This window comes from Pongo pygmaeus, chromosome 17 (assembly GCF_028885625.2).
Source record: "Pongo pygmaeus isolate AG05252 chromosome 17, NHGRI_mPonPyg2-v2.0_pri, whole genome shotgun sequence".
NCBI lineage: Eukaryota > Metazoa > Chordata > Mammalia > Primates > Hominidae > Pongo > Pongo pygmaeus.
The window spans coordinates 47260293-47274916 of record NC_072390.2 but is presented as its reverse complement, the minus strand read 5'-3'; the positions used below and the strand labels follow the sequence as shown (position 1 = coordinate 47274916).

Genomic DNA, 14624 nt, shown 5'->3' with positions numbered 1-14624 from the left:
CTTGTGTTACCAATAAATGATGAAAGTGAGCCTCAAGTCCATTTTCTTTCTAGTCTAGGTCCTATGTTCTTTCCTCTCACTCCCACTGGTCAGTGATCCATTAGGTGAACTGTAGCTGCAGTCACCCCTCTTATAGAAATTTTCAGTGGTTGTCAAAAGCCATGGCCTATGAAAGTAAAATGAGCATAGACTGAGATACTTTTCTTATAGCTTTCTCCCAGTAGGTCTGTGTTTGAGGCCTTTTTCTAAAGTTAGCAGATCCTTAAAACTCTCTTATCTTATTGAAGATAATGGACTTCAGTTGCAAAGTATTTATTTTCTGCATGTTACACTAAAAGTATTTGAAGTGTAACCCTAATAAATAATAAAGTTGAAAGTTGTTACTGCAGGATGTGTTTTATTCCTTCATTACATCCTGTGAGAGTTCGGTGTAGTCTGTGGACTCATCAACCCCAAAGTAGGAACACTGTGTTGCCTGTTCTTCCTTCTCATGTCTTTCCCATATAAACCTGTTAAGTTAAAATAAAGTTGGCCTGTAATGTATTAGGGTTGGAGACACGAGTATAATCTCATGTTTAGCTTAATTTAAATATAGATGGTTACACATACGTAAACATGTATAGATATTTGTACATATAGGGTTAGTATACACACATATTTCCTTAATCTTTTGGCGCAGAGGATCTAAAAGAAACAACACCTCAGTAGCAATGAGCACACCTAATGGCCAGATTTTTATTTCCAATACCATTCTCCAATAACAGGAAGCAGTGTTCCTTCAAGAAATGGTTGATTCTAAGAATGAGGTGTAAAATATAAAAGATGAGCCTGCAGTATATTACTGAGAAAGAAAGAAGGAAGGGAGGGAAGGAAGGAAGGAAGGAAGGAAGGGAAAGAAAGAAAGAGAAAGAAAGAAAGACAAGAAGGCAGGAAGTAAGAAAGGAAGAAAGAAAGAAAGGCAAGAAGGCAGGAAGTAAGAAAGGAAGAAAGAAAGAAAGGCAAGAAGGCAGGAAGTAAGAAAGGAAGAAAGAAAGGCAAGAAGGCAGGAAGTAAGAAAGGAAGAAAGAAAGAAAGGAGGGTGGGGAGGACGGACAAAAGGAAGGAAGGAAGGAATGAAAGAAGGAAGGAAGGAAGGAAAGGAAGGAAGGAAAGAAGGAAATATATGTCCTTTTAAAGCTGGAATAGTTTAATCAGGAAAATAAAGCAGTATTGGATTCTAACTCAAAGTGTAAAATAAATATCCATGAGTTTATATTGATATAAATAAATAAATAAATAAATAAGGGTGGGAATAGACAAATTTTTCTTGCAAGGGAATTCCAAGTAATTTATGTAAATACTCCACCCAGAAGGAATTGAAGAAGTTGTTCTCCACTCCTTAAGATTGGACCGTGCATAGTGACTTTTTTCCAAGAAGTACAATATGGAAAGGGTGATAAAAATAAAATAATATCTTATTATGGAGAAACATGACAAACACTAAATCAGCTAGGTGAACAAGTTTAACATCAGCAGTGATGAGTCATATTTATCACACGTATCCCTGATATTATGTAATGAAACAAGACTTTACCGTGGTGGTCCTCCTCCCAAAAACCCATAATGCCAGTCTAATCATGAGGAAAACATCAGACAACTTTTAACTGAGGATCATTCTACAAATTACCTGACTGGTACTTCTCAAAATCATCAAGGTCATCAAAAACAAGGAAAATCTGAGAAAATATACAGCCAAGATGAACCTAAGGAACCATAACAACTAAATGTTATGTGGTCTCCTGGATGGGATCCTAAAAACAGAAAAAGAACATTACATAAAAACTAAGGCAATCTGAATAATCTATGCATTCAGTGAATAATGATTCAGCTAATAATGATTAATCAATATTACTCATCAGTTATAACAAACGCATCATACTAACAAGATATGTTAAGAAAAACTGGGCACTGGGTATATGAGAACTCTGTATTCTCTTCTCAGTTTTCCTGTAAATCTAAATATGTTCTAAAATTTAAATGTTTATCTTAACTCTGTATCTTAGAAAACAACTAAATAAATTTTTTTACTAATAATAGTTTCAAAAGATGAAGTTAGCACATACTAACAGCTACCCATGCTGAGAAATGCTAACTTTGGGAAACAACAACAACTACACAAACACACACAATTTCACCTTCTAAATTAAGTACTGTACATATTACCTAAAGAAAATAATTATATTTCAGTTTTCCCCCAAACATCTACAGCACATTTCATTAAATGGGCAAATAAGCATATACATATAAGATTCAACTGACCATTTTTACCCATTTCAGAGACTCTATAGAATTTTGTGTCAATAATATATGTATTTCAGGTTTATGGAGACAGTTACATTAATAGCATGTCTCAAAGAAGAAGGCTGTAAAAATCTGCATCTTACACAATTAGAGTGTTTCTCTTTGACATGGAGTGAAATTCTCCCTGCAAGTATTTAGCTGCTTTTGACACTACTTTTAGAAAGTCAAGAAAATTAATACACATAAAAAGGAATAAAACAAGACCAAATATTCTAGCAGTTGGAATTTAAAACCCTACAGAGGACTTGAATCAGTCCTTATCTTGACCCATGTTTTGCTCTAAGCTCAATTAAGACATAAAGACAAAGTGAAAAGACTTCGATGCAGATTTATTGTGTCGTATTAGCTGTGGCTACATGTTACTATTTGATTTTGAGAAAATATATCCTTTATTAGTTCCTGGGTTGTCTCTAAACAACTAAAAAGAAATACTCATCAGAATTCTTGATTTGTCACCTTAGACAATCGACTCCCCAAATTTATCCAAACTTTCAGACAATACTTCAAGAATTACTATATTAACTCAGAATTTGAACAATTTGAACAACTTTAGTGGAATACTATGAAATATGGTATTATAAAATAAACAATAGAAATGGAAATAGGATTGGGTGTACTGGGGTGGAGTGGAGGAATAAGGAGGATAAGGATAAACAAAACAACAGAGAAATAGTTTTTTAAATGGAAAGTTGGAGAGATTTGCAGTAATATCAAAGCAGCAAAGAGCAATAATAAATAAATACCTCAAGATATAAACAGGTCACCTGTCGGGAACCTAGCCCTGCAGTCAAGGTAGTAGATACTTGCAAAGATACAGTAATATTTGATTACTATCTGGGCATATAGATATTCGACTAAGAAATTTAGATCATTTCTTTCCATTAACTATAAAACTTTCAATGGGCTGTTGAATATTCTAACATAGCAATACATATATTCATTTTTAAGAACTGGTAAGAGAAAGAACAAAATTATTGCCACAAATGAAAGAAAAATTTGAGGTGGAGAAGGTGATTTTAATAATTTGCAAATTTGGATGTTAACTCTTTATGATGAAGATGCATTGTCTTGCTTATAGAGAGTTTCATACCCTTCTAAAATAAGCATTCAGAATATAAAAAATACTTTCCAATAAACTCCAATCCTTTGAAAATTTTTGATGCATATAAAATAATTTGTGAATATAAGTAATATAATTTCTGTCAATGCACTCAAAATACATTGACATGTTTTACTTGTTGTTTGTATCTGATGACTTCCACAAAGATGACTGGGTAAATTCTTCTGACCTCCAGCCTCTGGGAAGTTTTCAATGGGAGAAGAATATGTTCCTCCTTATTCTCCTGTTTAACCTCCAACTTATCCCGCAAATCACTAGGAGAGCTCCCAATTATACTTTGGGGAACATTCAGTTCACTTCTCCTGAATGCAAGCCTATACAGTAGTTAAATGAAGGAAATGCTCTCTCTCTTCACATATGGGAAAACTGAGACCTGAAAAAAGAAAAGTGATTTGTCTAGAGGCCCAGGTAGTGTCAGAGACAGAAGCCAATCACAACATTCTCTCTCATCTCAGTCATTGTCATGAAGGCCTAGTGCCAAAAAGCTACTTTTCAGAGTCCTGAATCTATTCCACAACATGTTAGTAAACCATCATTAGTAATAAATATCCTTAGTTTTTAATATCCAATTGTGTTTATTAGGATGGTTCTCCATCCATCTTGATTCAGAATGCTTTTAGTGCTGCTTCCTCCTGCAGGAAAATCTGTACGTCCTGCTTTTTCACCTGTAGGCTGGCAGAGGACAGTGCAGCAGCCAACACACACAACCAACATTGGTGCATGGCTGAAGACCATGGCGATTTTACAGCATCTTGAACATTTCACATCCACAAAGTAGGAAGTGGAGCTCTGCATCAGACACTTCTTGTGTTTCCTCTCCTCCTTTTTTGAAGAAGGATGAAGAATTTCCTTTACAAGAGGCGTATTCTCATGGGGAGATCATCACTGCCAGAAAGGCGAAATATCCTTAATTTTTAAAAATCTTAATTACTCAAGACATGAGTGAAACACCAATGTCCCCAGAGGGAAAAGGGTGGTGGTTTTTAAAACTACAGGTAAACAACATATATAGACATACAATATCTAGAGAGCAAAGCCAAAAATAGTGGTACTTTCATTAAAGTGACCAGTTGCCTCTTGAGTAGCATCATGAATCCTTACAATCCTAAGAAAAGTAGATGTATTCTTTTCATCATCCAATATTTGTTGAGCACTAGGCATAATCTGTAGATAAGAAAAAAAAGGAAAACTAGGAAGAGAATTCTGTAGCTACATCTGTCTACTTTTTATTTAACAAATGTTCACAAAGCATTCGCTATGTGTCTGGTACTGTTTTAAGGACTTAAAAATATTTACAAAAATTTAAACACCATAAGATCCGTTGAGATAGGTTCTATAATTATCCCATTCTCAAATGAAGAAAGCAGGCACAGGGAGGTTACTTGCCCAAGGTCACACCAATAGAAAGTGGCAGAACAAGGATTCAATTTCAGGGAATCTGCCCCCAGAATTCATGCACAGAATTGCAGCTCTGTGCTACCTTTGTTGAGTACTTTAATTACTATTAAAGCAACTACTCTCTTCAAAGTTTTGGAGAGCTTTGCTGGGTGATTGTGGCTATAGGTAAAAAATCTGGAGGAAGCACTTACTAAGGTCCCATCAAACTCTTAGCTATGTACTGTGAGCAATAATTTCACAATAGAATAAAGATTTTATTAATTTTAAGACAGTAGATCAGTATAATCCAGAGATTGACTAATACCAGTTTAGTCAAATACCTGACAGTCTCTGATTGTTAAATTCTTCCCTTGTTCTCTCTGCTCTTTCTCTGATACATTTGAAAATTCACCTTTAATAGTCCATCAGTATATTTATTGAATAACTACAATGGGCAAGGCACAAAGCTATGTACTATGGGAGATTTTTACCATACAGAGAGCTTTTTCTCCCCTGGATGCTTATAATCTAGTTAAGATGGTAACAGATTTCCCTGAATAAGCAATTAACAAAGCAGTAAATAATAAATGTTGAAAGAGTGTTACAGACAATAAGTACTCTGAGGAAGTTAGAGACGTGCTTCTTTCTGCTTCAGTAATTCCTTATACATAACGTTATCAGAGCAATTATCAAGTATAATTATTCACTTGCTGAAGCTAATTTACCAGCTTGTCTCTTCTACTAGAATGTAAGCCTCTTGAGGACAAGAATGCAGTTTTATTCATCATTGTTTCCTTGATGTTTAGCACAGTGTTTGGTGTTCAATAGATACTTAATATATACTTGATGAATGAGTGAATGCATGAATAAATAAATAAATAAATAAATGTTTCCTAGAGGCAGGCATTTCTTTTGTGGCCAGTACAGTAGAATGGTAAATTCCTGGAGTCAGGCTGTGTTGGTTTGAACCTAAGCACTACTTTTGAAAACTTGTGTGATTCTGAAAAATTTACCTGATTTCTCTGCATTTCATTTTGCTCATTAGTAAAATGATAATAATTGTACCTTTCTTCAGCAGCTAATTTGGCATGGAACAAATCACCCCAAAAGCTAATGAGTTGAAACAGCAGCCATTGATGTAGCTCAGCATTCTGTGGATCAGTCATTTGGAGCATGTTGGTTCTCCTGTCTCAGCTGGGCTCATTCATGCATCTGAGTTCAGCTATTGGGCAATCTGGGGAATGTTTTGTCCATGTGATGTGTCATCTTCTACCAGGCTAGCCTGGGCTTCATCACATGGCGTCTGCCAGGGCTCTAAGAGGGAGAGTTGAAACACACAAGGCCTCTTGAAGCTTAGACTCAGAATTGGCACAAGGTCGCTTCTGGCACATTCCATTGGTCAAAGCAAGTTACAAGGCCAGCTCACATTCAAGGACTGGGTAAGTCGATTCCACTCTTGATGAGAGGAGCAGCAAAGCCATATTATAATGTGGTGTGTATACCAGGAAGGGTGGAGACATGGAGCTATTTTTGCAATCTGCCATACTCTTTCATAGGATTAGCAAGAGGATTAAGAAAACATCTGAAGGATTTAGAACAGTGTCCACCATGCAGTAATAAACTCAATAAGTAGTAGCCATTATTATTCTGTTAGAAGTTGCCAGGAAAAGTTTTATAGTGGAAAGAAATCTGAGTTTACTCTTGAGAGGTAAGTGGAATTTCTATTTGTAGAGAATGAAGGCCTCTCAAAAGGACACAGCCTAACAATAGGTGCTGCGGTTTAACAGTGGAGCACATCCAGAACAGGCTGCCCAGAGGAGCTAGAGCTAAATACTGGGAACCCAGAATGCGAGCCACAGAGTTGGGCTTGACAGAAGAGCAATAGCAAACCATTGGCTTTTGCCTAAATGTTAGCCAATAGCACCATTTCTTATTGTTATTTCAGATTTTGTGTTCTTTAATAAGCTTCTCAGTGCTGATGGTTCTGTGATATCTTTGACCCATCTACTCAAGATTTAAAAAAAAAAAAAAAAAAAAAACTAGAAATCTTGAGTTGTGCCTGGGTTTTGCCACTCCCTAACTTTGAAGGAGCTATGTGATCCCTCTTTACTCAATTTTGTTCCATGTGTAAAATGGAATAATTTCTTCCTTTATACATCCATTCCACAATGATTGTAATCTTAAAGGTCAGATCACATGGAAGTAGTGTTTACTATCCAAAAGACACAGGGGAGACCAGGCTCTGATGTTTATGCAATTTGGCGATAACTCATAAATCCTAAGCAGAAAAGTCAAGAATAAGGAAAATAAAGTTTCAGTGTGGCTGCCCCTATATGCTAAGCAGCAAAACATTTCTAGAACTGCTCTAAAGATAATCTTCAGTTCCTCCAGTCCAGTGAGATGATCGTGAGCAACTGGAGCCACTGATAGGCCTGGATCTCTGCCACCCTGAAGGCTGACCAGACCACTAGAAACTAATGGCAGCTCTAGTAGACTGCTCAGTGGCCATAGTTTCAGAATCTTTCCATTGTACATGGTTTAAATGCAAATTCACTAAGGAATAATTTTGATAATTCTATCGAAGTATGAAGATGGCTTGCATTAGATGACTACACAATCATATTTAATTTTTTTTAAAAAAAGACAATTCTGGCTCCTCTTATGCCACGTGAAATCCATCCTGCTGAGTGCTCCTGACTAGTCACGTCCTTCCTGCCATTTTAAAAACAATAGTGGCAGAGATGCAAGCTGCTGATAGTGCTCAGCAGGACAGATCAAACACACAGATGCAATTTCTGTATGTTGAACACTGAAGTGGGATAAAATTCAAATACTTACAGTCGCTTAGTAGCTAGCATCTGATTGCTGCAAATTGAATCTTTCATAATGAGATTTATTGTAAATAGTGTCATCTCATTTGTGAGTTCTGCAATAATTTCAGTCAAAGCCAGTATAAGATACTGGAGGTGTGAGATTTACATGACATATATGCTAGTTTATGCACAGATTATGCAGGGACCTTTTATCAATATTCTTTTTTAATTGCTTATAAAATAACCAGAATTGTATTTTTTTCTGAAATTTAAACATTATCAGATAATTTAGAATGCAGAAGAAAATGTTTTTATCCACTTCAACAGCCATTTTAGAATTGCTAGCTCCCAATCCCACTCTCTTCCCCTTCCACCCTAGTTGTTAAATAAGCATTAAAATTATAGGTAGCTAAAATTTTTGAAATGTGGCTTTTATATTGTTTGGAAGCAATAAAAAGAGCCTGGTAATCATAATTAGTGGTCAATATATCCTATCCATAAAAAAATAGAAATTTGAAACTAAGTTATTTTGAGGCCTACAAACATACTTTAATTCTTTCATGATAAAACAGGAAGGTGGCCATAATTTAAGTGATCAATACTATTATTGCCTTTGGGCTTAGTTCCAAATACTGCATGAGAAGTTCACAAAAGATCAACATCAAAAGCATAATATAAAAATTGCACTTTACATGTATGAGAGTTTTGTAACACTCCACATACTTGCTAGCTTTAATTGCTAGTGACACAGAACTCCAAAAATGTTCTATCTTAGAGTCATATGATCTTCCTGTTCAACACCCAAATAAGGGAAATTTAAACAAAAATCAAAACAATAATAGGGCCAGGAGAATTGGATAATCTGTTCTCTTTCTTTCCTCTGCCCTAAACAACAACAACAGCAAAATTCTTTTCTATGATTTAATCATGTATTGGGGCATTTCCATTATAAACATAAATATGAGAATGCAGCATCTCAACAGGATCTGAATAAAGAAGTCTTACTCTCAGATAATCTAGGACCTTGACAAAAAAAGTGGGGGGGGCTCTTATGAGGGTTAAATGCTTCAGTTTGATCCTTCTTAATTCATTTAAGTGTGACTATTCCATGTGCATGTTAATGTTATCATTGTAAATGGGGAATCCCTATTTCTGAACCTCAGAATTTTTAATTTTCCTACCTTTCCTAAGCAGATGACTTTCTATCTCTCACAAATCAAAGAGGATGATGGGGGGTCTGAATAGATGTCTTGCAATGGTGCCCTGATACGTATTTTAATAAGTTTGCTAATCAGAGCACATATAAATTAGAATGAATCATAGTCATATAGTTAATAGCAAACAAAGCTCAATTTAGTTCATGTCCAGCTTTCTTCGTGTTCATTTTACTCAAGGGCATACATTCCTTTTTCTGCTTCTTTTTTTTCTTTCTTTCTTTCTTGGACACCTCCAACCCCCATTGACAACCGAAATGCAGGGCTATAAATGTAAGGGTGCAATACATCATGAGATAAGTCTGGAGAACATGTCCTCTACCAAAATGCACATGAATCTCTGGTACAGCTAAAATTCCAGAAACATGCTGGGGTTCCTTTTGCATGCTAAGCAGGGTCAAAAATGTGAGCACTATGTGGTTGCCCTTATATATCAGATGAGCTCTAAAGTTGAAAGGTTACATTTGTGAAATTGCGGCTGGGTTTCCTAGCACTTGATTCTAGCTCCTGCAAATCAAAGACTCCTAATTGAAATACAAATCCAACAATATGATAATCTTTCAGTAAAAAAAAAAGAAAAAAAATGTGACTTCTGCACCCTTATCTGTTGAAGAGCTGACAGAGAAGTTCAGAGGCAGTTGTTTAACCAGACAAAATGATAGAGAAAATATGTTTTCAAATAAGATCATAAACCTTGAATAGTGCTTTATGGGAAGCAAATGTAAAGCAAAGGGCTGTCCTCTATTCTGTCTACCAGCTCTACTCCCCCCACCCCGGTGTGTATCCTCAGCCACTCACCTTTTAGGGAAGGGCTAGTGTCTTCCAGTACAGACCCAAACCCCAAATACCAGAACAGAATAAAGTGGTATCTTAGCATACTTTGAGATCAGACTGTTTCTGCATTTCATAGTGCTGGGGGTGGGGGGAGCTGTGGGGGGAAGGGAAAAGCAGCATACCAATGTAGTGAAATCTGGAAACAACAGCATATATACAGACACAAAAAAAGTTTGCATATTGCACAGAGCGCTTGAAGATCATAAATCTATGCATGAGAAAGATGTAGTGGAAATTTTGGGGGGGATTAGAGTTTATTTTTGTCATCTCTGTGAGACAGCTACTCATTCATCCAGATCACAGCTAAGAAAAAAGCTGGTCACAGAAATTAGCAGTTTCAGCTCAGCAGCGAAGTCGCCAGCCTGTGAAGGCAGAGAGAAATTGACTAATTAGCAATGCGCACTAAAACTTGACGGTTCTTTATAGAGAGAGAGAAGAGAGAGGGAGAGAGAGGGAGAGGGAGGGAGGGGGGGCTCGCTTTTTCCCCTTCTTTCTTCCAAAGATGTTTGAAATCGCAGTCATTTACGCTCGACAATTTTTACAATAGCCTTGAGCCATAATTTTGCGAGTCTCTCCAGCATCCATCCCCCTGTATGGTCTCTCTCTACTGGCCAAGCACGACCGTTTCTCTCCCCAACCGTGGATTTCCTATTACTCTCGTTACGACTCACTGAGCCCCAGGCCCAAGGATAATGATGTGTTGTTTCTTGGTAGCATAATTTGTCACACGTACATTTTTTCTTCTTCTTCTCTTGCAGAAAGCTCTGCTCCCTCTCTCTCTCCCTCTCTCTCCCTCTCTCTTTCTCTCTTTTCTCCCTCTCCTACATTTTCTTGCTGTTGCTAATTCATGGTGATCAAATGATGTACGACAAAATAAATTGTAAAGAGTGACTGCCTGGAGTTGGGAACCAGAAGGTGTTTTCCCCCTCCCAAGGAGAGAGCAAACCTTTAAAAAGGAAGGACAATTGATTTTTGGGGGGAGCTTAAGTGAGCCTTGACTTTGCAGCTGGTTGAGAGCAGGTAAGTTTCTGGCCTTGTGTCTGCCTTGTGTGTATTTTGTTCTGTCTTTTGGGTTGTTAGAGGGGGAAGGGCCGGGAAGGGAGTCTTTCAGAGGGGTTGTGGGGGTAGTTGTATGGCAAACGCTCATAAAGAAAAAACTCCTATTGCGAGAAATAAGCAGATGAGGAGGAAAGGCAAGGGAGGAGAACAAGAAAGAAGGGGAATAGGAAAAGATGGGGGGGGAGACAACGAAGCGGAGAGAGCTAGAGAGAGGTATGACCGGGTCCTCTTAAAGGGAGGGAGACTCTGTAAGATGTTTCAGGCAAGCCAGAGCTTTGGGGGCGGGCGTGGGGGTGCTGCCGGGGGAGGGAGCGCGAGGGAGGGTAGGGTCCACCTGGAACGGGATGGTAAAGTGAGTCGAAAGGAGCCCAGTCCGGTATAAATAGGAAGCCGGCGATCCAGGACCGGCGCCAGGCAGGGCAGAGTGAGCCGCAGTGGAAGGGGCAGGTCCGGCGGGATCCCTCTGAGCCGGGCGGCGGTGGCGGCGGCTCTCCCGGGCGGTCGGGCGCGCGGGCGGGATGCAAGCAGAGGGTCCCTTTCTGTTCAGCCCTGGAAGGTGCAATTACAGGTTAAGGACCTGGCGTATCGATTTCGCCTCGCCTCGCCCACCCTGCCCTCCTCTGCCTAGATGCGGGCGGCTCAGACTTTTTACAGAAGTAGTTCCAGGGCCGGGGAAGTGGGGGTGCCCGAGTGGGGGGCCGCTGGGGGCTCTACCGAGGGGGTCAGAAGGGAGCTGCGGCTGCCGGCGACGATGCTGGGTGGGGCGCGGAGACCCCGCACCCCACTGCTCCCCCGCCCCGCCGCTCGTTCGACAGCCCCCACCCCTCCCCCAACACCTGCCTTCTAACTTGAACTTCTTATAGTTACTGGAGTTAAAGAGACTGCGCCTGGTGCCCGGGAGGGAAAACCGTGCACACGAATCCCTCCCGGCCTCCAGGCCTCCCGGCTCCCCCTCCAAACGCGTCCTCGCAGCCCCACTTCCTCCCCCGGGGTCCTCGGTGCCGCCCCGCACTGGAAGGGGAGATAGATGCCTGAACTTCCGCGCTTTGAAATGAGCGAGATGGGGGAGAGGGGGCCACCGGGTGAGGGTGGCGGTGGTGGAAGGATTCCCCTGCCAGGTTTAAAGGCATCTCTGGAAAATTAGCCAAACTGAGTGGTGACGGGGAAGCCAACAGTTTGCGAAGCAGGGAAGCGGGCAGGGCCAGGGTGAGGGAAATGAGCTCGAATTGATAAGGACAGCTCCCGCCTCTGCCGAGTCCACTGAGCGGGACCTCACCGCGCTCCGCTGCACTTTCCCGGGAGAAGAAAGGGCTTTATCTCCTCCCTCAGACTATTAGCCTAGGAGTTTCTCGGGGCAGCATGGATAATCGAAAGGGGTCCCAGCTTTTGGAGAGCTAAGATTCGCCCACCCTACGCGCTTGTCGGGCCCCTGTTCCTACCCCCTCCCCCAAACTGGGCCAACTGCGAAAAGCAAAGCTTCCGGCACAAGTTGACCTGGAACCTTCGCCGTCGGTCGCCTCTGAGCTTTCAGGGCACCCCTGGCTCCCCACTTCCCGGCCTTTCCCTTCGTCTGGCTCGGCATGGACACGAGCCCACGAGGTGCCTCGGCCTCAGCCGCCACTTTGCCGTCGCTGCTGCCACCGCTGTTGCTGCCAACAGCCGAGCTGAGGTGGTTTTAGGAAAGTGAGGGACGAAGTGTGTGGGAGTGGCGAGAGAAGCCGCAGGGAGCAGAACCGGCGCCGGGACCCCAGACAGGGCCCTTCTGGTGGCGCTCACGGATCCAGCGTCTTCGGACTTTCCTCCTAGGGTCGGGGTCCGGAGCGCGCCAGGAGGGAGCCAAGCTGAGCCTTGATTCTTGTTCTTCGCCCTTCCCTCCCCTCCACACCCTTCCCCACCCCGACCACACCCCACCCCCTCCACCACCCTGCTCCCCTCCCTCCCATCCCCCACCCCGTCTGCCAGGTTGGAGGAGGGTTTAAAGCCAGGTGCGCCGAGTCAGCTCGCCATGTCCAGATCCGGGGACAGGACCTCCACCTTCGACCCCAGCCACAGCGACAACCTGCTGCACGGCCTCAACCTGCTGTGGAGGAAGCAGCTGTTTTGCGACGTGACCCTGACGGCCCAGGGCCAGCAGTTCCACTGCCACAAGGCCGTGCTGGCCTCCTGCTCCCAGTACTTCCGATCGCTCTTCTCCAGCCACCCCCCTCTCGGGGGAGGGGTCGGCGGCCAGGACGGCCTGGGGGCCCCCAAGGACCAGCAGCAGCCTCCGCAGCAGCAGCAGCCGTCACAGCAGCAGCAGCCGCCGCCGCAGGAGGAGCCCGGGACTCCTTCTTCCTCCCCCGACGACAAGCTGCTGACCAGCCCCCGGGCCATCAACAACCTGGTGCTGCAGGGCTGTTCGTCCATCGGGCTGCGCCTGGTGCTCGAGTACCTCTACACGGCCAACGTGACCCTGTCCCTGGACACGGTGGAGGAGGTGCTGTCGGTCAGCAAGATCCTGCACATCCCCCAGGTCACCAAGCTCTGCGTGCAGTTCCTCAACGACCAGATCTCGGTGCAGAACTACAAGCAGGTGTGCAAGATCGCCGCGCTGCACGGCCTGGAGGAGACCAAGAAGCTGGCCAACAAGTACCTGGTGGAAGATGTGCTGCTGCTCAACTTCGAGGAGATGCGCGCCCTGCTGGACTCGCTGCCGCCCCCCGTGGAGTCGGAGCTGGCGCTCTTCCAGATGTCCGTGCTGTGGCTGGAGCACGACCGCGAGACCCGCATGCAGTATGCGCCTGACCTCATGAAGCGCCTCCGCTTCGCCCTCATCCCGGCCCCGGAGCTGGTGGAGCGGGTCCAGTCAGTGGATTTCATGCGAACCGACCCGGTCTGCCAGAAGCTGCTGCTGGACGCCATGAACTACCACCTGATGCCCTTCAGGCAGCACTGCAGGCAGAGCCTGGCCAGCAGGTAGGAGACAACAAAGAGGAGGCGGGGGAGGGGGGGTAGAGCCAGAGAGGCCGTAGGGAGGGGAGGGGGCAGGGAGGAGAGGAGAGATGGGTGGGCTGGGCGGGTGGCTCTGGCAGGATGAAAACAAACGCAAACAATTCAGAGTGTGTGGGGAAAGTTGATTTCAGAGTCCCTGAAAGGTCAATAGGGAATTGGCCTAACAGCATCCCTGAGCGCTCCAAAGCCGAGGTTCTAGATATCCCCAGAGCAATAACCATGGGAATTGTGGACTCAGACTGAAATTGACAGGCAGGTGGGGCCAAAGGCCAGGACAGTTAGAAGTGTAGCTTTGGAAGTCTCTCTAAGCCAGCTCTCCCTACAAATCTTAAGATGGGCTTGCTCAAGAAAAAGATCCTGTGGTGAGGAATGCCCACCCCACCGCTCCTCAGTTCTGCCTTGGGTGAGCAGAAGAGCCCAGGCGATGCTTGCAAAGGAAGGCTTTCATGGTCTTGCTGTCACACACTCAAGTTGTTTCTTCATGACTGGGATCTGCTCCCTGTCGATGTCAGAGCTCCAAGATGCTTTGTCTATTAGGGTCACTATTGCAGATGCTGGTATCATGTGCCCAGGCAAACTTTTCTATGTTGTGGAAAGCCTTTCCTTTTCACTTTTAAAGGAGAGTAAAACAAGAGATTTCAGGGTGATGGGGTGAATCTTGCCTAGCAACTCCCATTTCTGAGAAGAGTGCAGTTGAAAATTGGAATGGGGGAGTGGAGAGGCTTCCAGCTCCAGTTGGTCTGTGTGCCTGCTCACCAGTGACAAAGAAGTTGGAGAGTTGTTGCTGCTTCTGTTGTTGCTAGTTAGAAATGTGGCTGTGTGTGTTGCAAGTAGGATTTCAGGGGAGAGAGAAATGATGCCTTTTAAAAATGCTGC

General features: G+C 43.0%; 1 protein-coding gene across 1 annotated transcript in view; it reads left to right on the top strand.

Moving 5' to 3' along the window:
• Positions 1 to 10461: 10461 nt before the first annotated feature.
• Positions 10462 to 14624, top strand: part of KLHL14 (kelch like family member 14) — a 100132-nt gene continuing 95969 nt past the window's right edge. The window contains exons 1-2 of the mRNA XM_054461365.2: positions 10462 to 10718; positions 12720 to 13712. Of these exons, the coding sequence (XP_054317340.1) occupies positions 12763 to 13712 (950 nt within the window). The 5' untranslated portion in view covers positions 10462 to 10718; positions 12720 to 12762. The remainder of the gene's footprint in view (positions 10719 to 12719; positions 13713 to 14624) is intronic.